The sequence below is a fragment of the Rana temporaria genome, chromosome 5 (assembly GCF_905171775.1).
Source record: "Rana temporaria chromosome 5, aRanTem1.1, whole genome shotgun sequence".
Lineage (NCBI taxonomy): Eukaryota > Metazoa > Chordata > Amphibia > Anura > Ranidae > Rana > Rana temporaria.
The window spans coordinates 104,429,337-104,453,838 of record NC_053493.1 but is presented as its reverse complement, the minus strand read 5'-3'; the positions used below and the strand labels follow the sequence as shown (position 1 = coordinate 104,453,838).

Here is a 24,502-nt window from a genome sequence, read left to right as displayed (position 1 = left end):
AGCAGGGGTAGGCAACCTGGGGCCCTCCAGCTGTTGCAGAACTACAAGTCCCATCATGCCTCTGGGAATAATTCAAAATACGCAACTTTTCGCATTTGTCCGACCGTGTGTACATTCCATCGGACCAACTTTTTTGGCTTTCATCGAACAAAAAGTTGGGTCTGCAAACGGACCAACTTTACGTCAACAAAAGTCCGATGGTGCAAAGTCCGACTGTGTGTACAGCAAACAATCGGACATTTGGACAAAGTACAAATGCGCATGCTCAGAAGTAAAGAGCAGCCGGAAGCCTTCTGTCTAGTAAAACTAGTGTTCGTATTTGAAAAAGCACATTCGTGACGCGGCAAGTTTCGAAATCTAGAAAGCACTCACACGAAACGTCAACTAACTATAGAGTAGCTGAAGGAACGCAATGGGTGACGTCGGAGAATTGAACTTCCTCTTTTAAACGCTCGGCAGTATGTTGAAACGTCACTACGTTCGTGTTGGTTGCCGAAAAAGTCAGAGCGTGTGTATGCTATGGGTGTGATCGGACAAATCAATTAGGACAAAAATCCAAGGGAAATTTTGTTGGATGTCCGACCGTGTGTACGACAGACAATCACACTGATGTGCCTGACAGTGTTATAATGATTAGATACTACAGCAGTGATGTTCACACTTATTACCGTAATGTATAAATCTGACAAGAAAATGTTACAGTTTGACACTGAGGCTAGGTCACACAGATGATTAGCCTGTTTTGAAGGTTGAAGTGATGTAAAGGTTTTCAATATTCAGTTTCTATATCTGACAAAAAAAAAGAACTATAGTACCAGTGATAATGATGATGGCTGGCTGAGTCACAGAGATGATCAACTTGTTTTTGACCCCAATAAAATGAGGTCAAAGTGATGCAAAGCTGTTTGTTCTGAAAATGTTATACATAGGCAACTCCTATCCTCATATTGATTAGTGGTTCCAAATTAATAATAACTACTGCAGTAGGGAACAGACACAAAAAGTTACACTCTACATCTTTTCAAAATATCTGTTCTGTTTGAAGTTTTTGTTTTACACATGATTACGTAGGTATCACATTAATATTACAATTGTACTTTTACGGTAAAATAGGAAGGCTAATTTTAATCAGGACTCGTAAGAAGGCAAACCTGTAATGAAAACATTATTAGTGCCATGTGAAATGCATAGGCAAACATACAAAATAGAAATACAATTATATACAGATTTTACAATTTTTTAAACACTGTTCAATAGTCTGTTTCCATTACTATTTCTGACCTCTTCTATTGCAGGTAGAGTAAATTACAGTAATGCAAAGGTGTTCAGCTAAGTAGTTAAAAGTAAGAAGGCGAGATGAACAGATGAGCAGTGATTATTTTTCTTTTCCCATAGACACAGCTCTTTTGAGACTCAGGCCTCGTACACACGACCGAGTTTCTCGGAAAAAAACAGCAAGAAACTTGATGGGAGAATTTTTTTGGCCGAGGAAACCGGTCGTGTGTACATTTTCGACGAGGAAACTGTCGAGAAACTCGACGAGCCAAAAAGAGAGCATGTTCTCTATTTCCTTGACGGGAATGGAGAAAATTGGCATGTCGAGTTCCTCGACAGCCTAACAAGGAACTCGACGAGGAAAACGATGTATTTCGCCCGTCGAGTTCCTCGGTCGTGTGTACGAGGCTTCAGTAGTAAACAATGGCTGTGATCAGAAGCCAGCTCTCTTAAGCCTCGTACACACGACCGAGTTTCTCGGCAAAAACCAGCAAGAAACTTGCTGGGAGATATTTTTTTTCCGAGGAAACCGGTCGTGTGTACGAGGCTTAAGAGAGCTGGCTTCTGATCACAGCCATTGTTTACTACTTGGTGATCACAAAGCACAGAGCCACGCTGATTGGCTCTTTTGACTTAAATTTTGATCTAATGACAGTACAATCACAAACATTGTGAGAGGCACCTACCGCACCCAGACACAGGAAAGACAAGGACATAAGAATGCGTTCAGAAGTTACCCAGCCTCAAACGGCTGTTTTCTTACAATAGCCAGTTATGAAATGGTTAAGTGACACTATCAAGGCTCATCTTGAAAAGTATTTGTTTTGTTATTGTGGCTAGATAAGATTATTGCTTCTCTGTTCTTTGTTTGCATGTGACCGCCCTATTATATATAACACTTTCCACCCTGACAGTCTTTATAAGCTATAAGCTTGAATACTAGAGCTAATGCAACAAAACTGTTTGTGAATGATAAATTATTCCATCGGTTCAGTGGGCTCCATTAAATAAATCTGAGACCACCAGATTACGGGGCCCTTGAGATTGGCAGTTTTTGAATCTGAAACGACCAGATTTCAGGGACCCTTGAGATGAGTTGTTTTTGCAGGACCAAAAGCCCATAACTGCTTATGATTCCAAAATATGCTTTGTTGCTTTTTATTTCCTCCTCCTCTGGCAGACCACACAGGGCTTGTTCTGAAGAACATTTTCACTAATCTGATCAGGCAGCCAAATATGCCGGGAAAACTGCTTTAATGATCCCACTAATTACCTCAAGTCAATATGAACTGTATTATTAGACTCAGGGAAAATATTCCATTAGGTCTCCCCCTTGGGAGTTCCTCTGCTTTGTGATGTCACTGAAGCCTTCGCCCTTTCGCTTGTAATTAATTTTATTTACACACGCAGGCACGCACAAGGTCACACCTGCACAACCGGAGCTGGCCAGGGAGTTAGTGGCACTCAGGCTTAATCAGATCTGTCATAATTACCATTCTGCATGTTTCTGACACACGCTGAGAAATATTTCAATTTAACTGCTGCTACCGGCACAACCAGATGTAGTGCGAGAGTGGCTGCATTGGAAATATTGTTCCTCAGGATACACTCTCTCCTCCTGTTTTTTTTTTCCCTTTCCACCCCCCCTCTCCATTACATCTAATGTGGCACAGAAGCTGATGTATCCTGTAAATCTTAAATGCAGTGCTAGCTTGATAACAGCCGATTACACAGTTTAACCACAAACAGCTTGTTCATTTTTTGTACAAATGAAAACCACATGTGGAGAGTAAGAAAAAAATAACCTTTTAACTTATTCCTGCAGCCTTTGATTTATATCAGTAAGCAAAATATGAAAGTATTTTGCTTATGAGATTACTTAACCAGTATGGTCAAGTGTCTCTAATTATTTAGCATTGTGAATTAGACTAGTGAGTTGCTTACTCTTAAAACCACTGCTGAGAATTCTCACTGGTAGCAAGTTCTCCACTTAAATGTTACTCTTTGCAGTGCTTAAAGTGCATGTAATCCTTCCCACTAAAAAATATATATCGCTGGGTTTTGTGCCCATAAACCTGGATTGCAATTTCTTTCTAACATTTTTTTACTGCAATGCTAAAAAAAGCTAATTTAATCGTATAGGTCCGTGTAACTTCCTTCAGGACTACTCTTAAAGGATTTGTAAAGTCGGATTTTTTTTTTTCATCTTAAAGGGGTAGTAAGGGTAAAAAAAAAATCCCTAAATAGCTTCCTTTATCTTAGTGCAGTGCTCCTTCACTTACCTCAGCCTTCGATTTTGTTTTTAAATGTCCTTATTTCTTCGGAGAAATCCTCACTTCCTGTTCTTCTGTCTGTAACTCCACACAGTAATACGAGGCTTTCTCCCTGGTGTGGAGTGTCATGCTCACCCCCTCCCTTGAGGGGGCGAGCAGGAGAGTCAGGACACCCACTAACACACAGCTCCTTTCTCTTTCTGCAACGTAGAGAGCCTCCTGACTCTCCTGCTCGCCCCTTAAGGGGAGGGGGCGAGCACGACACTCCACACCAGGGAGAAAGCCTTGCATTACTGTGTGGAGTTACAGACAGAAGAACAGGATGTGAGGATTTCTCAGAAGAAATAAGGACATTTAAAAGCAAAATCGAAGGATGAGGTAAGTGAAGGAGGACTGCACTAAGGTAAAGGAAGCTATTTAGGGAATTTTTTTTTTACCTTTTCTATGCATTAACCGGTTCCTGACCGGCTTACGCAGATAAACTGCAGCAGAATGTTTCTCCTGGGCAAAATCCCATATGGGTACGTCCTTCCCTTTAGTGGCCACCAGAGGGACCCACTGCATAGCGGGGGACCCAATGCACGTGGCTGGCGGGCACAATCGCCTCTGGCCACGTGCAATCATGTGCACGAGCGCCAGAACAGGGGTTTGTGTGTGTAAACACACATCCCTGTTCTGTCAGGGCAGAGGAGACATATAGTAAGTCACATCCCCATACAGAGAGAACACACATTTAACCCCTTGATTGCCCCCTAGTGTTAACCCCTTCCCTACCAGTGACATTTACACAATAATTAGTGCATTTTTATAGCACTGATCGATGTATAAATGTCAGTGGTCCCAAAAATGTGTCAGAAGTGTCTGATCTGTCCGTCGCAACACCGATAAAAATTGCAGATCACTGTCAGTACTAGTAAAAATAAATAAATAATAAAAATGGCATAAAAATGCCATAAATCTTTCCCATAGTTTGTAGACGCTATAACTTTTGCACAAACCAATCAATATACGCTTATTGCATTTTTTCCCCCAAAAATGTGTAGAAGAATACATGTCGACCTAAACTGATGAAGAAACTGTATTTATTTATTTTTAAATTGGGAGGATATTTATTATAGCAAAAAGTCAGCCAATTGGAGATGCCATATCACATCAGTGGAAGTGATGTTCTACTGCATCCCCACTCCTCCCCCTGGGTCTTGCCATCATAGACAGACCCTTTTAATATAATGTCAGATTATTCACACTACATACAAGTACCAAATAACCTGTGCTGTGCCTTCTTTGAATACTTTCCATTTACATCTACTTTAACTAATAATCTTTTTACCATGCTGGGAGATTTTCACAAACACCCTGGTTGTTCCCTCATTTGTTAGCACAAACTGTGTTCTAAAACAACGCACAAATATGTCATACTGATAGTAAAACTCCAAATTGAATTGGTTTTAAAGGGAAACTGCCTTTTTTAAATAATGTTTTTAACCACTTGCCGACCAGTGACACACAGGCATCATCCTGGAACCGTTTTTTTTAGAGCCAACGGTCGGGCCTTCTTGTAAAAAGCAAACCTAGCAGCTAACTAGCTGTTGACCTGCTTTTACAAGCACCCACCAAGAGTCTCAGTCGACCAGCTGGTGCTTCCGCCAGCTGATCATAGAGGCGCTCAAAGACTGGAATGGTTTTGATAACTAAGAACCTGGAAGCAATGGGCTTACATAACTTCCAGTTTCCCCAGAAGTAAATTGCACTATTTTCAAAAATGAAAAGCATTTGATCCCACCAATCTTGGTGTAATCAATTGCTTTTAAGGGCAGAGGAAAAATCTGGGGTCTTATAGATCTCTCCATAAAGAGTACCTGTCGCATGCCTATTGCTGTCACAAGTGATGTTTACATTCCTTGTGACAGCAATAAAAATGATAAAAAAAATTGCGCGATAGTGTAAAAAAAAAATATATATAAGTGCCCCCATCCCCCGTGCTCATGGCAATTGCACACGTCAGTCCCAAAAGCACACAAACAGCGATTGTCCCACACATATGAGGTATGGCCATGAATGTCAGATCATGGGCAGTAATTCTACCACCAGACTTCCTGTGTAAATCTAAGGTGGTAACCTCTAATGGGGTAGATTCATGTAGGAGATACGACGGCGTATCTCATAGAATCAGTTACGCATAGATTTGACTAAGATCCGATCGGCGTAAGTCTCTTACCCCTCCTTGCACCCTCTCCTTTTTGTTCTGTTGACTTCATGGGATCGAACCCCTGGGTTCCCTTGTGTGCTCAGGGTTCTCTTTGTGCCCTATTGAGCAATTAGATTGTGTCCTATATTACATTTTCTGGTGTACCTCACTTAGCAAGATTGGTTTTCTGGCTATGCAACCTCCTTTAGTCACAATTTTTCCTCTTGACCTTAAGACTAGGTTCACACTGCTGCAAACTCAAAAACGTATGATTTTACAGTGATTTCGCGGCCGTGATTTTGTCATGAATTTGTCACGATTCGCAGCAGCAATTTCAGGGAATGACAGTCTATAGAGCTGAATTCGCAACGCACATGGATCAAAACCGCACAGGACCCTTTTTTCCCACAGCTTAGATTCGCACCGCACTGATGTGAACGGCACTAATGGAAAACAATGTTATTTTAATGATTTGCGAATTTGAACATTCGCAACGGCTCAAATTTGCAAAAGAATTTGCAGCAGTGTGAATACAGCTTTAGGCCCCGTACACACGACCGAACATGTCCGCTGAAACTGGTCCGCAGACCAGTTTCAGCGGACATGTTCGGTCGTCTTTACGTCCGACCGGACAATTTTCCGGCGGATCGGACAGGTTTCCAGCGGACAAATGTCTCTTAGCATGCTAAGAAACATGTCCACTGGAAGCCTGTCTGTCGGACATGTTCGATCGTCTGTACAGACTCACCGTACATATCCGCTCGGCCGAAAGCCCTCGCATGCGTCAAAGTGATTCGACGCATGCGTGGAAGCATTGACCTTCCAGGGCCGCGCACGTCGCCGCGTCATCGTCGCGGCCACGTCACCGCGTATCGTGTCCGCGCGGATTTCTGTCTGATGGTGTGTACAACCATCAGACAGAAATCTCCGAGCGGACATGTCCGCTGAAAACGGTCCGGCGGACCGTTTTCAGCGGACAGTCCGTCCGTGTGTACGAGGCCTAAGAGTTAAGGGTGTTATGTCTTAAACTTTCCCATGAAGACTGGCAGATTTTTCCTACCTGGACCTGTTTTGTACTATGTTTCATTTGGCAACCTGTTTTATTCTGGGGGATATCCCCAGTGTTTTGTTCTTTTTATCACATCATGTTGTGAGTCCTTTCTTTCCTGTTTGAAAATGTGTTATTGTTCCACATTTTTTGGTGGGTTCTGGTTGATCAGTTTCTCACTTAAATTTGGGTTTTCCTTTCCTGTGGAGTCATTCCCCTCTGTTGGTAGTGATCTCTACCCTGGTGTTGAAAATCAGGTTGATACTCAGTGGCCTCCCCTTTAGTTCTCTGTTCATTCAGATTCAGGTGTTAGTCCTTCAAGCAGCTCCTGTGCTACAGGGGGTCTCCAGACTTCCTAGTGACGCCTCTTAGTAAAATATTGAATAAATAGAGAACTTGCGCTATGGTAATAAAAATATGAATATATTAAAGAAGCTGCTCCCCTAAAGTGGTGTGAAAACAACTTTAGCAATGTGGGGGGTGTATAATAATAAGGGGGCTCTAATAGTAGGTGATAAATAAATTCCAAATTCTAGCTTGAAACAATATATTAACTATAATGCTGCGTACACACGATCATTTTTTGGCATTAAAAAAAAACAATGTTTTTAAAAACGACATTTAAAATGATCATGTGTGGGCTACACATCATATTTTCGGCTTCTGAAAAGCGACAAAAAAAAATCAAACATGCTGCATTTTTTAACGTCGTTTTAAAAAATGTAGTTTTTCGGGTAGTAAAAAATGATCGTGTGTGGGCTAAAACGATGTTTTAAACCCACGCATGCTCAGAAACAAGTTATTGAGACGGGAGCGCTCGTTCTGGTAAAACTACCGTTCATAATGGAGTAAGCACATTCAGCACACTGTAACAGACAGAAAAGCGTGAATCGTCTTTTACTAACACAGAATCAGCTAAAGCAGCCCAACAGGCGAATAGAACTGTTCTCTATTTGTACGTCACCGCGCTTTGTTCATATTTTTTTAAAACAATGGTATGTGGGCAACGTCGTTTTTAATGATGAAGTTGAAAAAAAAATGTCATGCCAAAAAAAATGATCATGTGTACGCGGCATTAGGTCTACAATATAATAGTGATTTAAAGTGCAAGTCCTTATATAACAACAACATCAAAAAATAGGTGCAAACAGGTCCAAAAAATGCAGCAATGGTCACTAAATGATAAGCATTGGTAAGTCCATGCATCAAATGGTTGACTTGAGAGTAGACACCATCACCACGGAACAGATATCAAACTGGCGACACCAGGTGAAAGATAGAGGTAAGTTCCTACTTACCAGACCACCATGACCCTTCGTTGGAAAAAAGGATCAGGTGGAGCTTTAGTACAGTTGGTGGCCTAAGGTCTGTACTGGTACCTGGATGGGACTGGCCAGGAATAGTAATAGTAAAATATTGCTGTGCTATCCCCCCTCAGTTGGATCTTTTTTTGGACATCTCGACTGTATCTGAATTCCTTTGTCCCCCAATGGACAAGTAAGAAAAGGAGATTACAATTCTTGAGTGTATTGAGGGACACAGTCCCATCTGTGTTTCATGCCCTTAGTAATGTTATACCACAAAATGAGGCATAGGTAGTGTCCCTCATTGGACTTTGGACATTGGATTGTAGTAACACGAGTAAACTCAGATAATTCTGCTGCTAATGAAAACTTGCCAGTGATAGGATTGCTAGCAACCCATTCTCTCACCAGCTGGACCAGCAAGATGTTGCTCCCTCGCTAGCGAGGGAAAGTTTGTTGAGTTCTAAGCCAGCAAGGGAGCAATTGCATATGGTAAATATGTCACTAACACCAGAATCGTGCCTCTGACATAGCCCTTAATAAAAGTAATCTACGTGGAATAGGTCTTTTTTTGCTTGTGAACAGCTTTGGTCCATACTGAATTGTTTTAAGATTGGGCATAGACTGCAGAGTCTTTAGCTGATGATGCTGCAGTCCTCACATATAACTCAGTGCTCCCTGAGCTTGGTTCCTCAATAAACACTGCTGACACCAAATACTTTTTTCAAACAGGCACTATACAATCCCTGAGTACAACACAATGGTATACTGTACTATGTGCACAGTACTGTTGCTGATTCCAATGCACTATTCCCAACTCATATGTTCCTGTAGAGATGGCTGTATGTATAAGTAAGTGCTGAAATGACCCAATTTTACCAGCACACCATAGATCTCTAGAATGGGTCCAAAGCTTTATTCAGCGATCACATTGTTACAGCAAATAGCAATGTTTTGGAACCTTGCAGGACTCTTCATCAGGTATTCTAGAGGTGTGCTGGTGACATTTCTCTCATCCCAGTAGCTTTGCTGTTTAAACGTCTCATAAAAACCATGTAGAAGAATGTTTCATCACTTTTTTAATGGAATCTTGGTGGGTCACTGCCCCAGAACAGCCAGTGAAGTGACAGAGGCTTGTTATGCTTATTTTATTTTCCTGTAGAGGGACAAAAATGACAACCCGGAGCACAAGTCTGCAGTGGAATCCCCATAACTGTATCCTGACAGGTTCCTTTTAAGTTGAAAAGAAAAAAAAAAACATAATACTTATAAAGTTAAAGCTATCAGAAGATCAATATATTTCATATAGCCAAAGGATGTTAGGTTGAATAAGGAATATCACTTACAATGTTGGCCAGTTTTTTTCTCATTATCATTAGGCATATTTCATATTAAAATACGTTGTGATTGAAACGGTAAGGAAAGACAAATGTGCATCGTTTTTACCCTCAACTCTAATGTATTTAATCAAATAATAACCTTCTAGAAATAGTTAATTTTAAGCATTTGAAAAGATCAATACCACTTTGCCACCAAAAAAATGGCATAGATGATGAAATCTGATGTATTTAAAGTACCATTTCACCCTTTTAACCTAGTAAATAATTTAAAATGCTCTCAGTGCTTTCTTCTGTCATCATAATGTATTTTATTGTCCAAATCACACACATATATATATATATATATATATATATATATATATATATATATATATATATATATAATCAGTGATTGCAACAGAGCCAACCCCAATAAAAGTCAAGTAGTCCATGGTTGAAGCACTCTTAATTTATCAGAGAAAAAGTCAAAATCAGTGTCTCATATACATACAAGTTTTTAGTCAAAGCCTGACCTTCTCAGGTAAAGAAACACTGAATATACTGTACAAAGTGATATCTTTCACAATATATATGCATGTAGGAACCAGATGATCGGGATTAGATCACAACACATCACAAAACAGATGAGTGAAGAAAACACAATCCCTGGATAGCCCTCCCACTATAGAAATGAACATTCAGGTGTACATTTTAATACAATTATAAGCCTGTCCAAAAATGTGTTCTAAATTTACCTAAATTGAAATGAAGTCACAGAATTAAAAGGGTATTCAATAGTAGAAATACTAGAAAGGGTAACACCCTAAAAAAAATATTGTGTATTGAATTGAACATCTAAACATGTTAAAACCTTGAGGTCAAAATTAATATTTTGATCTGCATTTGTTTCTCTGAAGTGGGATATGGTTTATTAATAGTGGAATTATCTTTAGTAGGGATGTATTTCTACTATTTTTCATGAAAAAAAAAAATTGTGAATTTGTTTTCTACTTTTATGTGGATTTAGAACACATTTTTGGATGGGCAGCTGCGGGTATCACCCGACACCATTTTTTACAGCTGCCGGTTGGCTGTCTTGTAAAAGCAATCATAGCAGCTTACTAGCTGCTGGACTGCTTTTACAGGCAGAGGGACGTGACTTCCCCCCTTCCCGTCACCCCTCCATGGCTTCTTGGTGCTCTCCTGTCCCACCAGGAGACCCGAGAGACCAGCGCCACTTTTAAAAAAAAATGTAAATCATTAATTTATTCGTTTATGTTTTTAAGGCCAAGGAGGGCTTTAGACCCCAGATGTTTCCATAAAGAGTACCTGTCACATGGCTACTGCTGTCACAAGAATGAAAGCAACACAAAAAAAATTGATAATAATAAATTGAAAGGGTAACGTGCCCCCATCCCCCATACTCACACGCAAAGGCGAACATGCACTTTTGTCCCGCACGCAAATGGCAATTGTCCCACACATGAGGTGTCACTGCGTACGTCAGATCATGGGCAGTAATTCTAGCACAAGAACTCCTCTATAAATCTAAAGTGGTAACCTGTAAAGTCTTTTAAAGCATGGCCATGACATGTTTAGTATCTATTTACTCACCATAACATCATATTTTATATTTTACAAAAAAATGGGTTATGTATTATGGGGTCTTTTTGCATTAAAATAAAAAAAAGTGTATTTTTTCCAATAAAAATTGTGTTGTAAAAAATGTTTACGTAATACGAATATGGTGTTACATAATAAGAATTGCAAAACCCACCAATTTATTGTCTAGGGCCTTTGCTTTAAAAAAATATTTATAATGTTTGGGGATTCTAAGTAATTTTTGAGAAAAAAATACAGATTGTTACATGTAAACCAAAAGTACCAGAAAAGGTCCAGTCTGGAAGTGGATCAGATCTTCAGTGTGTCTTACCTGAGGAAGGGCAGACTTGGCCCAAAGCTTTTGTTTATATAAGACACTGTTTTTGACTTTCCTCTAACAAATTAAGAGTGCTGCCAACCACAGACTATATTACAGTATACTATATATACTGTATGTATTATACTATATATGCTGTGTGTGTGTATATATATATATATATATATATAATATATATATATATAGTATATATATATATATATATATATATTATATATATATATATTGATATTGATAAATTGTCAAAACAAATGTATTTTTTAAAAGGGTCAAGCTTTGTGATTTATTGGCATTTTACAACAGTATTTCTAAGTATTGATTTGTGATTATACAGTATGTTGCTTTTTTTAAAAAGATCAATTTTATCTGTTATCTATATCATAATTCACACATCAGAAGAAGTAGTACAACACCTATCCATCATTCATTTTTTGCCATGAATAAAACAATGTTCACAAGTTTGCTCATGTGCCTAAACCCTAGCCAAAGATCTCCTAGCCTCTGGCGACTAGGAGCATTGTGGATTTTCAGATATTTAAGACTGTGATTAGCATTGTTTAGATCACACAAACTCCATCTAATAGACTTATAGTGAGATATAACAGTACTGTGAGGATCGACAAGCGAGGACATTGTGCTGTACTGTTAGCAGGATTCAGAGTTAGCATATACAATAAGTAAATATGGCTTTCCTTATGTACATATTAAAACAAGGTTTCTCAAACATTCATATCGTTGATGTTTATCTAATTAGGCTGAATTTTCTTTTTTATTAAAAAATATCTATTTGTTTGCACCCCTCGAAAAGTAAATTTTTGTCCGACATCAGAACTTGCTTCTGTGTACAGCTGTCATATTGGGCCCTTCTCATGATTCTAAAGCCTCATACACACGACCGAGGAATTCGACGGGCGAAACACATTCGAGTTCCTTGTTAGGCTGTCGAGGAACTCGAACAAGCCAATTGTATACATTCCCATCAAGGAAATAGAGAACATGCTCTCTTTTTGGCTCGTCGAGTTCTCGACAGTTCCTCGATGAAAATGTACACACGACCGTTTCCTGGCAAAAAAAATCTCCCAGCAAGTTTCTTGCTGGTTTTTGCCAAGAAACTTGGTCGTGTGTACGAGGCTTAAGATGTCTCCTCCCCTGCCACAGTAGTAAGGCCTAATGCTGCGTACACATGATCAGTTTGTCTGATGAAAACAGTCTGATGGACCGTTTTCATCAGACAAACTGATCATGTGTGAGCCCCATCGTTTTTTTATCCATCAGTCAAAAAAACAGGAACTTGTTTTAAAATGATCTGATGGATAAAGAACCTATAGAAAAAAACAATCGGTCTGTGGGTACGTCCATCGGTTAAAAATCCACGCATGCTCATAATCAAGTCGACGCATGCTGGAAGCATTGAACTTCAATTTTTTCAGCACGTCGTTGTGTTTACATCACCGCGTTCTGACACGATTGTTTTTTTTAACTGATGGTGTGTAGGAACGACTGACCATCAGTCTGCTTCATCGTTACCGATTGAAAGCGGTCCATTAGACCGTTTTCATCGGATGGACCGATCCTGTGTCCAGGGCTTTAGAGCTAAAATTACACACTGCAGAGCTCAATGAGGAGAGCTCTGAGAGATGTTTGGAGGAAGGGACACACCACCCCTTCACACAGCTGAGGCTGTCAATCACAAGCTGTGTGCTGGAGATACCTCATTATCACCTTTCTTTTCTTGGTGTCGGGAAAAGTTGTCAGAAGTTTCTCTGGAATATAGCAGAGGAATGGGGCAGCATATACAGAAATGGCACTTAGTGCTCTGGATTGAAAAAAGATGATTAAAAACTATAGAGGGATATGCTTTGTTCATATTTCATGTCTAGGTTTTAACAACCACTTTAAGTCCGGTTAAGCCAGGATACATTTCTAAAGCTACCAGGGCATGTGTTAAAAATCACTAACAAAGACAAACTCCATGCCCATACACAATAAATTACACACCAGTCCTCAAACTCATTGCTTTGACAAACTCTCCTCTTTTGAAAACAATTCTGGATATCAAGTTATTTATAGGCATTGGTTACCTAATATTATAACCCGCCTCTACATTAAAAATGTTTCAAACCTGTGTTTAAAAATATTAACTACTCCTACATTAATAATAAACCTTCAAATATGTTAATACCAATTCCACCCATGTCCATAAACCAGTGTGATTTGTAAAGAAGTTATTGGAGGTTTATAGAACCAGCAAAAATGATATAAACCTAGGAGTGGCCACAGTATAATTAAGAGCTTGTGCATAGACTGTTTGTCCTGTTAAACCAAATTAAATATTTTACAGTGATCTGTTTACAGATTTACAACCAGATATGTGGCTTTTCTTAAATTTGAAACTGATGTTTTACATATAAGGGAAACAAAGTTGTGACACTCATATACTGTAGATAAATAAATGACAGTGAAATTATTTTCAGCATATTCTTGCTTACTGTTGCAAGACGCCTGCAGATGGTACACTGTTGCAGTGCAGTGCATAACAGTATTTCTTGTGTGGCAGATGGATTTGAGACCTTTATTCCTCAATAAATTTTGCTTTATAATACATAACTTTACAGGATTTGTGTTGTATGTAGCAGGTTTGAACAGAGCCCAGCATTCATCTGCATGGCATTTTCAGTTCATAGGCAGTTCATGCCAACAATTAAAGAAAGTGGCAGGCAAGGTTACTGGCTGCTGCTAAAGGCAGAATATTGAGCAGAAACAGGGTGCTTAGAACAGAAGGTGTCAAATTAGACTTTGTCGATTTGAAAATTAGCAACATCCTGGAAGTTCAAATAATTTATTTACATTTGTTCATTTCCTATACTTTCTGTAGTATGTTTTTAACCTCTGTATCTGTTGTCGTTTTTTTTACCATCTGTTGTATACTGTCTTTTTTTTTTTTTTTTTTTTTAAATCACCCCTGTCTTTTTTGGTTACGGAAATAAGGAGCTAATTCACATTCATCTACTACATACCTGCTTTTCTATCTTTTGTCACACATTACATTGTGTTTTTGTTACATCGGCATGTGTTTTGGAATGCATTTTAAAGTATGTTTTCTAGATGTATTTTCAAAGTGGAGGATATTTCTGCATAATCTGTGCATGAAGTACACCTGCCCTCTTCATAATAATAAGAAAATACTTAAGGGTTGGTTTACTAAAGTCAAAGAGACTGATCACCTTGCAAATACATTTTCTATTAGTTTACTGACTGTGGTGAAAATTCACTTTGCAAAGCATACCCAACCATGTGCAAGGATACATTTAAACCACGTCAGCCCGGGACCATTTAGGTGAAAAAAAAAAATTCGCAACGTGGCTCCAAACAAAATTGACATCCTTTTTTCCCACAAATAGAGATTTCTTTTGGTGGTATTTGATTAACTCTGCGTTTTTTATTTTTGCGCTATAAACAAAATAGAGCGACGATTTTGAAAAAAAAATAATATTTTTTCTTTTTGCTAATAATAAATATCCCCAAACAATCAGTTTAAGGCCGATACGTATTCTTCTACATATTTTTTGGTCAAATTTGAAATAAGTGTTTATTGATTGGTTTGCGCAAAAGTTATAGCATTTACAAAATAGGGGATAGTTTTATGGCATTTTTATTAATATTTTTTTTTTACTAGTAATGGCGGCGATCAGTGATTTTTTTTTTTCGTGACTGCGACATTATGGCAGACACATTGGACACTTTTGACACATCTTTGGGACCATTGTCATTTTTACAGCAATCAGTGCCAAAAAAATGCACTGATTACTGTGAAAATGCCACTGACAGTGAAGGGGTTAACCACTAGGTGGCGCTGTAGGGGTTAAGTGTTCCCTGCATAGTGTTTTTTTACTGTAGGGGGGATGGGCTCTGTGTCACAAGACACTGATCTCCGCTCTGAGTACACAGAGCCGAGATCAGTGTCATTGTCACTAGCATCTCCACGCTCTATACCTTCGTGAGATGATCGCGGGGATCCCCGCGGGCGATAAGTTCTGCAGGGCCTGCGGTCCGACTCACGGGGAAGACGGCAGGGTCGCGACCACACGGCAGGCATTTAAAGGGCCACGTTATTACAGGTACGTGATTATGCCTGTCCGTGCCATTCTGCTGACGTATATATACAGTGGGCGGTCCTTAAGCGGTTAAAAAGAGAACTTTTTGATTTTTTGGATGATGGAAATCAATAGAGCTTCACCTCATTCACTAAGCTAAAGGAAATATACCATAAAAAGTGAATAGCCAATTTGCCTTTTCTAGATAGATCATCCCCATAATGTGGTGGTCACCTCCAGGTGTCTGCTTGTTAAATTTCCTATAGAGCTGGGACCCTGGAATGCCAGGACTTTCCACTACTGAAATATCCACCTTTCTTGTCCTTCCACACCCTGACCTTATTCTTTGATGGGCAGACTCACTAACACAAAAAAAGGCACTTTATGTGAGGGGGGATGAGGAGCATCAGGCTCTCAGCTAGAAAAGTTGGGTAATCTTAGGATACAAGAAATCTGGGTTGGCCTATTGCTATGTTGGTTGGAGTTGTTAATAGTTTTAAATTATATTTATTTTACATCTTCTACTATAAATTCTCGTAAGCTCACAAAATTGTTTTTTTTTTTTTTGAAAAGTCAGATACTATTTTGTTTAAACCATATCATTTTGATTATTTAATTCTCATATATAAATTACTTTTACCTAGAGGACGAAATAAAATGCTATCATTTGAATTTTTACACCTTTCATGATCTCTCAATATATACATGAAGATTTGTAGTAGGTTTTGGTTTAAGAAAATAAACTGTTAGTGAAAACAACATTTTATAGTGAACTGTGAATACTGCAACATGTGTTTTATAAGGTACTCATGAAATAGTCGTTGGATAAAAAAATAAAAAATAAAGGCTAACTTCACCCAAAATTTCTATTGCAGTGTTGCATGATGCTGACAAGCTCAATCACTTGACTCTTTCATGTATTTTCTTGATGCATGATATGACTACTATAGTTCTTAGTTCTGCCCCATTGCCATGGCCATTACAAATTGTATGTTTGAGGAAATAAAATGTACTGATCGACTTCTGTTCAGCACTGCAGGCTATAGACTGCAGCGCTAATTTGTGTATTCTGACAACAGGAGAGTCTGCCCTGCTGTCAGAATACAATGACTCAGTGGGGAGTTTTCCCATATCCATATCGAGTTTGTGGATGGCGGAATCTGGTAATTTTTCTTTCGCATGACTGGCTGGTGTAACGAAAAAAAAGTATCCATGTATGGCAAGCTTTAATCCATGAGTGGGTAGTCAAAAAGTTAAAACACCTTTTGTGCTTTTTGCTGTTATGTGTGTCTCATAGGAAAGACTTTCCTTCAACTTTTTTAGGATTTTAGGATATGAGAGGAAATATCTCCAAATTGAGGGCTAATTCTTCGTCGTCACTGCAAAAAGTGTCTCAATTGAAAGATTCCTATTCTATTACTGTGACAAATCAAAATGTTGTATATCCCACACGTTCAATCTGATGACAATGGTCACTCGGGAAAATAGAGAGGGTTAACCCCCCCAACAGTAGGACAAAACCACAATACCAGCTCTATCCAAAGCTAATTTAAAAAAGTTGTGTCTTTAGATCTACTTTAAGACTGTAATCACAATTTGCGATTTGGAATCGGGGCAAAATCACGCAATTTTACCTGTGATTCTGCCTGGGATTCCAAATCACATCGGTGAAAAATGCGCAACGCACAATTGGCTGCCATTAATTAAGAGATGGGATTGGTGTGTAACAATATAAATGATTAATATATCACACAACACAAAATAGATGTTATAAATGTATGGTAAAATACAATATACACCAGTAAATGTGTATGCCTATTAGTATACTTCTTATTATAAAAGCTGCTGTTAGTGTGCTAAAAGTATATTTTTCTTGCATTTTGGCATTATAGGGCTGGTTATGTGAACTTCTGAGGTGGAAAGAAGACCCATCGCCAGAAAACAGGACTCTTTGGGAGAATCTCTCCATGATTCGCAGGTTTCTGAGTCTTCCGCAAACAGAAAGAGATGTGATTTATGAACAAGAGAGCAATGCAGTTCATCAGCATAGTGAACGGCCATCACATATGATCCATGTGTCCCCAGAGCACATTCAGGTATGTGTCTTCAGGTTTTAAGAAAAGAAAAATGCAACTCTCTCTAAACAGAACTACACTATTTAGACTTGTGAACACCTGTCCATCATAGCTATATGAGCTTGTTTGGTATCCTTTTCAAAACATTAGGCATTAATATCAAGTTGGACCCCTTTTGCAGATATAGTAACCTCCCTTCTTGATTTCCATGAGATTTTGAAGTGTGTCTGGGGGAATTTGTGCCCATTCAGCCAAAAGAGCATTTGTGTGGGCAGGTACTGATGCTGGGCAAGGAGACTTGGCTTGCAATCATCATTCCAATTCCTCCCCATGGTGTTCATTAGTGTTGAGGTCAGAGCTCTTTACAGGCCACTTGAATTACTCCAAACTCATCAAACCATACGACCACCAGGAGCATAGTCATGCTGGAACATAAAAGGGACTTCTCCAAACTTTTGCCACAAGGATAGAAGCACATAATTGTTTAAAGTATCTGTGTATGCTGTAAGGGTAACCGCTCCTTAAAGTGGTTGTAAAGACTTACCGTATATACTCGAGTATAAGCCGAGTTTTTCAGCACATTTTGTGCTGAAAATGCCCCCCTCGGCTTATACTCGAGTCACCTTTTTGCGCCTGATTTCCCGGACTTTGGGGACCCAGTACTTGGCACACATGTAGCCCCACTCTTCGTCTACAAGTGTGCAAAGTTTATTGTCTGGGGGACCTACGGCCGGGGAGCACCGATTTTTCAAAGCCGGGCACCCCTTCCATATACTTCCATGTTAAACGTCAGTCTAGGCATGGACAGCAGTGAGGCATGCACATGGATACAGTGAGGCAAAGTGAGGCACACTGAGGCATGCAGATGGACACCCTAGGCTTATACTCGAGTCAATACGTTTTCCCATTTTTTTGTGGTAAAAATAGGGTCGGCTTATACTCGAGTATATACAGTAAGTTTTTTTTTACCCTGATGCATTCTGTGCATTAGGGTAAGAAACCTTCTCTGCCTGGGATCTCCCCCAGCTTGCCCCTTATATTTATCTGAGCCCCATCGAGATCCAGCACTGTGCACAAGAGCAGCAGCTTTTCCGACTCTGTCCCTCTTCACAGAGCAGATCTATAGCAAAGCCATCGACTGATCAAACTCTGTGATGAGGGATCAGGGGTGGGGACGAATCCGCTCAAGTGACCTCTTAGGAAGTGGCTTCCTGTGGTGGCAATGGATGGGAAGCAGCCAGGAGCGCAGGCAGGAGGAAGATCAGGGCTGCTCTGTGCAAAACTATTGCACAGAGCAGGTAAGTATAGCATGTTTGTTATTTTAGAAAAAAAAGACGCTTTATAAATACTTTAACTGTTACCCTTACAGTTACCTGAACCTAATCATGAGTGTCCTCATACATCAATGTATAAAGTTTATTTATAGAAATAAGTACATATACTGTATATTTACATCTATTTTTGTTTTTATGTATCCATATTCATCATTTTTGTTGGATATTTTTTCAAAAGCATAGTGATTTCAAAAAGACAGTACATTTGTTTCAACAGTTGTCCTATTTAAAGCAGTTTGATGGGAATTGAAAATGCTAAAAGTAGAAAAGTAAATCTATCACCTCTTCAGCAGCTAGCCCTGTGGCTAGAGTCAAGGCACTGCTCACATGACCTCTGCTGAAGGGGGATTGGTGTACAAACAGAAGTAGTAAATGAGTGCCTGCAAAGTGGCACCTCTCCAGTGCCTAGCCATGTAGCTAATATCAAAGCAATGATCACATGGCCTTTGATGGGTATGCTTGGGGGAGTGATGTTCACACACAGGAGGTAAAAGAGTAGCGGTAGTCGACCAGTGTTACCCCTCAGTGTTGTGCATGTGACCAGGCATCAAAAGGATTTAGCTTGGATATCCTTATATCTTGCTACATCTTGCATGGATAATGACTGTTTAAATAAAATAAAAAATTCTTCTTTAATTATTGTTAATTTGTAATTAACCTTAAAAACATATTGTTTGTAATTTCAGCAGCAACAACAGCAGCAGCAACAGCAACAGCAGCAGCCCCAACCACAGCAGCAGCCTCCACCACCTCAGCCACCAGGCCCTAGACTTCCACCCAGACAGCCTACTGTGGCATCTCCAGCGGAATCAGAGGAAGAAAACCGCCAACAAACCCGTCCCAGAACAAAAATCTCTGTGGAGGCCTTGGGGATTTTACAGAGCTTCATTCAAGACGTCGGACTTTACCCAGACGAAGAAGCCATTCAAACTTTATCCGCTCAGCTCGACCTGCCCAAATATACAATTATCAAGTTTTTCCAGAATCAGCGCTACTATTTAAAACACCATGGGAAGCTGAAAGACAATTCTGGTTTAGAGGTAGATGTTGCCGATTATGAAGATGAGGAGATGTCCAAGGAATTTGATGGGGAAACCCAGGACAAAAATATTAGTACACTGTTTTCTGTAAAGCTTGAAGATAATATAACTGGAGAAAGAAACACAGACATCACTGCAGACCTGAATAACTTGTCATAAAGTATTATTATTTTATCCCAATGTTCCACTGGCATTACTGATTCCAATTCCATCCTATATACTGTCTGTAACACATTATTGTACATTGTGTGGCCAACAAATGGTGGAAAAGAAAAGGAACTTGCACAAAAAAGACAAAGGAGATGATGCAGACATTATTTAAATGTTTTACTGTATCTATAAACTTTTTTTAGCTCCAGAGGAGACAATGGACATTATTTTGAAGTCGGTGTTCACTGGATAAGCCACAACATACTTGACAAGCATGATGCTTAGTGCAGGCAGATTGAAAGCTGGAGTCTTGAAACAAGCATAGAAACCTTCAATGGTTTTTTGTTTTCTGTTTTCCTGTTCCTGTACACACACTTGATCTTCAGAGAGCCACGCTTATATATAAATAGGAGAGTATGTTACTCTTGCACAGTCATAGGGTACAGAAGAGCTCTGTACTGTTGGATGCAGTTTAAATTGATAACATGCCAACAAATGCCTTGTGTTATATGGCACTGCCGTAAATTTAGACTTTTTTGTTTTCTTTTTAGAAATAAAGGTCACTGTACTTTTTTAATTTTCCTTTCATTTTCATTTATTGCTTACAGAAGGAAGAATATGTGATTGTTTGGTCCCATTATCTGTAGATTCTGCAGCATCATGTTGTAATTATTTTTGGGGGGGACTATTTTTATTTTTACTTTATTTTTGTTGTAATATTGCTTACCTTTGTTACCATACTGATTTTGTTTTCTATTTATATATGTATTTTGATGGGCAGTAAAACAAAGTGTCTTAAAAGTTTTAAATAGAGAAAAATGTGCTTTACAGAGTTGCCTATAAAAAGTGCTCTATGTTATTCAAGCAATTCATACTATAAGCTTCACTCTTATTGTGGTATGCAATTTTTACTATCATGCAAACAAGCTTAGGTAAATAAAACAATAGATCACCTTAGAAACTTATGCAATTAATGTGAAAAAATAATTGATGTGTGCAATGTGTCTTCCCTTGGTTTACAATCAATTTTCAAGCTACATCTGTACAAAGTTTATGTATAAAGGTGTATTTCTTTTTTATTGAGTTTATGCCTATGAAAACACCAGTTATTTTGTTACGGCTGGCTGTTTTTATAAATGTATCACAGTTTTTCTTTATGCAAAGATGTTCTGACTAGAAGTGGTTATTGACTGTAACTACACAATTAAAAAATTGTTTGTATGGTAAGATATTGAAAGGTTTGTGTCTGTGTACAGTGTATATTATGGGTCATCACTGACTGTAAATAGCAAACTGTAAATTGGCAGACATTATGGATGGGTAAAAAAGAAACGTTGATCAGTGGCAAACAAAGGTCTGTTTTTATTACCTTTATAAAGAATAACTATCCAAAAATACAGTTGGGAATTTCTGCTTTGGATAAAAACGAGGGAGGACTGGAACCCCTGCTGGGTTTTACATGATCCAGGGCTTCATTAGAGAGATCTCACCTTGCTTTTTTGTTCTGGTCACAACAGTTTTACCAAACAGGATGTAAGGGGAAATCTCCAAAAGCAACAAATCTAGAAACATCTAGCACATCTAGAAACCACATCAAATTTTCATGTCTGTGTTGCTGGTGGAGCTCTCCCCTCACTTCTTGTCTGGCCAAACCATTGCCATTGTTACAGTAAGTGGAGAGAATCTGAACAGCAGATAGCAGTAAATACCCATGAAGGCATGTAATATTTTGACACGCAAAATAAAAAAAAAAACTGTTTTGGTTAGGCTTACACTTTAAAGGCACTCTATCATAAGCAATGTTCAGATTGAGGAATTACTTTCTTGTCCTCCACTGCAGCTGTCAATATCCAAGCCATGGGCCACATAGTAGTTGTGAGGTAGCAAAGTTGAACAGGCTCATCATCTCTGTGATGTTATGTGCCAGTACCTGGTATGAAGCACAGTGGTTGGAAAGTGCGGGACAGTTGTAGCTAAAAAGAATTCTTCTGCAGACAAAGACAATCATGCCAGAGCCACTTTGATTAAGTAAAAAGCAGCAATCTGTAGCAACTAATAAATAACAAAAATCTTTCTTTGTTATCACTGCTTTAGACTGGAAGTTAATTGGGTACCATAGGTTTGATTTCCTAAATGAGTAGAATAGTTTCACTTAAAATATATCTAGAAGAATTTTTTTTTTCAGGATAGGGTAGTGATTGGTTAAAGCCTCTGTAATTTTTTTTTGGTCCCCCATTCTGCCACTTAGGCAGTTATCACCAGAACATGTGTCCACAGAGAAAGATTTATTTTCTATTTATGTTATAGTGACAAATGAACACTTAGAAAATTCCTTCAGTTTCCTAGTGATACTGATAACCAGGATATATGGAAAAAGTGAATCTGTGCAATGGGAACACAGACAGAAAATAAAACCTGGTTCTCACCTCTTTATCCAAAACTAATAATAAAAACGTTTAGATACACTTCACAAACAAATCTTCACTTTGCATACCTCACAACTTTTTGAGTCGGGAATGAGGGACACCTATCAGCAAATGTATGCAGGCATAGGACACACCCCTTGCTACGCCCCCTTAAAGGAAAATTGTACAAAAAAACAAGATTGGTTAAACCCACAAGTTTTTTTTTACCAGTAATATTCCTTTATATTGGCTTTTGGAAATTACAAATGCAGCAATTTAGAAATTGGATGAAAGATTTAGCGCTGGAAAACACTCTTTGATAGATAAAAAGTAAATTTTCTATACAACTATATAGATTAGACCAAAATGAGGGACAAATGAGGAGGAATGAGGGACACTGCACCAAATCAGGGACAGTGATTACTGTGAGGCTATGTTTGTATTAATTCTCTTGCATTTGCATGCAAGAGTAAAAAAAAAAAAAGTAGAAAAAATAAATGGATTTTTACTGACACAATTAGATAAAGTGCATGTCAAGCTAAAAATGTTTTTATAGTTTTGTATAGAGTAGGGGAGAATTAAAATCCCTGTCTGGTTTTTAATGCTATCCATGGCATCATTAGAGAGATTTTCTCTCACTTCCTGTTCTGTTGACCTAGTTTAACAAGACAAGAAGTGATAGAAAATCTGCCAAAGGGACTTGGTATCTGTCTGGTTTGTTTGTTTGGCAAAATGTTGTTAGTAGGACAGAAAGTGAGGGGAATTATTTCCAAATTATCCCTGGGGAGGCTCTAACTTTTCTCATTTCATTGTGAACTAAATGTTTTTGGTTTGACATACACTTTAAAGCCCATCTCCAGGATAGTTTCCAAACCCCCTCACCCCCATCCCTCCTTCCAACCCTACTCTACCTAATCACTGGATATGAAAAAACCCTAGAACCCTTTTTACTTACCTAAACCTGTAGTCACGTGATGCGTGTTTTCTGTTTACTTCCTTCTTCGAGTGTCGATGTCACTGCTTGTGTGATGTTGACACTTCCTATTGGATGTTTGGGTCAGGAATTAAAGCACCACACTGAAAGACTTGAATTTCAAATAAAATGTGTTCAAAACATCACACTGATACAAAATCCAATGCATTTCAAGAGCTAGGCTCTTCATCACAGCTTGCTAAAATATAGATTAATGTATTGTTTGAGCTGCCCAAACCAGCTGCTGATCGTTGCTGTAGTGTTGCATTATTATCAATAAGTTATTACATTCCGAGTCCTCAGAATTATCTATATTCCAGCAAACCCTAACGAAGGAAGTGATGTTTGACTCCTGAATCATATTGAAATTTTGTTTCAACTTTATTTTTGGAATACATTTTATTTTGGATTTAAGAATGTTAGTGATGTGCTTCCCAGACCCAAACTTTCCCTTCACAAACCAAGTGACTGTATTAACCTTTCAGCATACAAAAGCTGCTCACCTATGGATGCCCAGCAGTGAGATCAATAATACACTGTTGATAACAATATAAAACTAAAACCAACACAGAGTTATTTCAATATTATAGCACCACTACCCCACCCTTTAAAGTACCACCTATTGGATATCCAATGGTGGGGTATTTTCAGAATCCAGAAGAGCAATGACATTGTCAGAGGAGAGTTGATGGGATCAGTGGTCTCAGGCACCATAGCATCTCTGAATAAGCAAGATCCCACACTCAGAAGCAGTGGCAGCAAGAGACCAGGAGCAAGGTGAATATAGTTGCCCTTCACAAGGTAAAGGGAGAAAAAGGCCTGCCAGGTCGGTTTAGAGGTGGGTCGGAAGGGGGACAAAATTATCCAGGAATGTAATTTTAAGTGAACACAGAGTCAGTTTGAAATATGGGAAGCAGGTGGTGGCGCCAACCTTAAGTGTAGATTAAATATCAAAAATATCAAAAAATAATGAATGTTGTATGGGTGGTATAATAAAACAAAAACAAAAACAAAAACAATAAAATTGTTGCGTGGTGATCCAAATAACAAACTGTTCAAAAAACTATTCAAGAAACAAAAAACTC

General features: G+C 38.8%; 1 protein-coding gene across 9 annotated transcripts in view; it reads left to right on the top strand.

The window, feature by feature from the left end:
* Nucleotides 1-21,271, top strand: part of SATB1 (SATB homeobox 1) — a 137,817-nt gene extending 116,546 nt beyond the window's left edge. For 7 of the 9 annotated variants that reach the window (XM_040352965.1, XM_040352969.1, XM_040352964.1 and 4 more), the window contains 2 exons: nucleotides 17,333-17,536; nucleotides 19,536-21,271. In XM_040352965.1, the coding sequence (XP_040208899.1) occupies nucleotides 17,333-17,536; nucleotides 19,536-20,048 (717 nt within the window). In that variant the 3' untranslated portion in view covers nucleotides 20,049-21,271. The remainder of the gene's footprint in view (nucleotides 1-17,332; nucleotides 17,537-19,535) is intronic. The other 2 variants (XM_040352966.1, XM_040352971.1) reach the window with 1 other exon arrangement.
* The last annotated feature ends 3,231 nt before the right edge of the window (nucleotides 21,272-24,502 follow it).